At 68.8% G+C, this 304-nt stretch overlaps 1 protein-coding gene across 1 annotated transcript in view; it reads right to left on the reverse strand.

Moving 5' to 3' along the window:
- The window catches only part of GFI1 (growth factor independent 1 transcription repressor), a gene marked incomplete at its 5' end in the record, with an annotated part of 9,856 nt that extends 9,575 nt beyond the window's left edge, over positions 1–281 (reverse strand). The window contains one exon of the mRNA XM_010286413.1: positions 71–281. Within this exon, the coding sequence (XP_010284715.1) occupies positions 71–281 (211 nt within the window). The remainder of the gene's footprint in view (positions 1–70) is intronic.
- Positions 282–304: the final 23 nt, after the last annotated feature.

The following is a 304-nucleotide window of genomic DNA, read 5'->3' on the forward strand; positions in this document are numbered from 1 at the left end:
GCGCTGCCCTACGGCACCAACACAGATCCGCAGCCAGACCCTCGCCGAGGTCTGCTCGCCCCGGTCCTACCTGGCGAGACGGAGGGCGAGGGAGGTCTCCAGAAATCCTCAAATTCGGACACCCTGTCACAGACGCTGCCCTCGCAGCTGGGCGCTGACTCGGAGGTGCCATCGGCAGCCTCGGTGAGGTGGGATTCCGGGGAGAAGCGCCCCTGGGAAGGCGCCGGGTCGGGCAGGACGGTGCGGCACAGCCCCGCGTCCTCGGGGATCTTGCTGTCTGCAGGGAAAAGGGGGCGAGGGAGCT

The sequence above is a fragment of the Phaethon lepturus genome, unplaced genomic scaffold, assembly GCF_000687285.1.
Source record: "Phaethon lepturus isolate BGI_N335 unplaced genomic scaffold, ASM68728v1 scaffold17624, whole genome shotgun sequence".
Lineage (NCBI taxonomy): Eukaryota > Metazoa > Chordata > Aves > Phaethontiformes > Phaethontidae > Phaethon > Phaethon lepturus.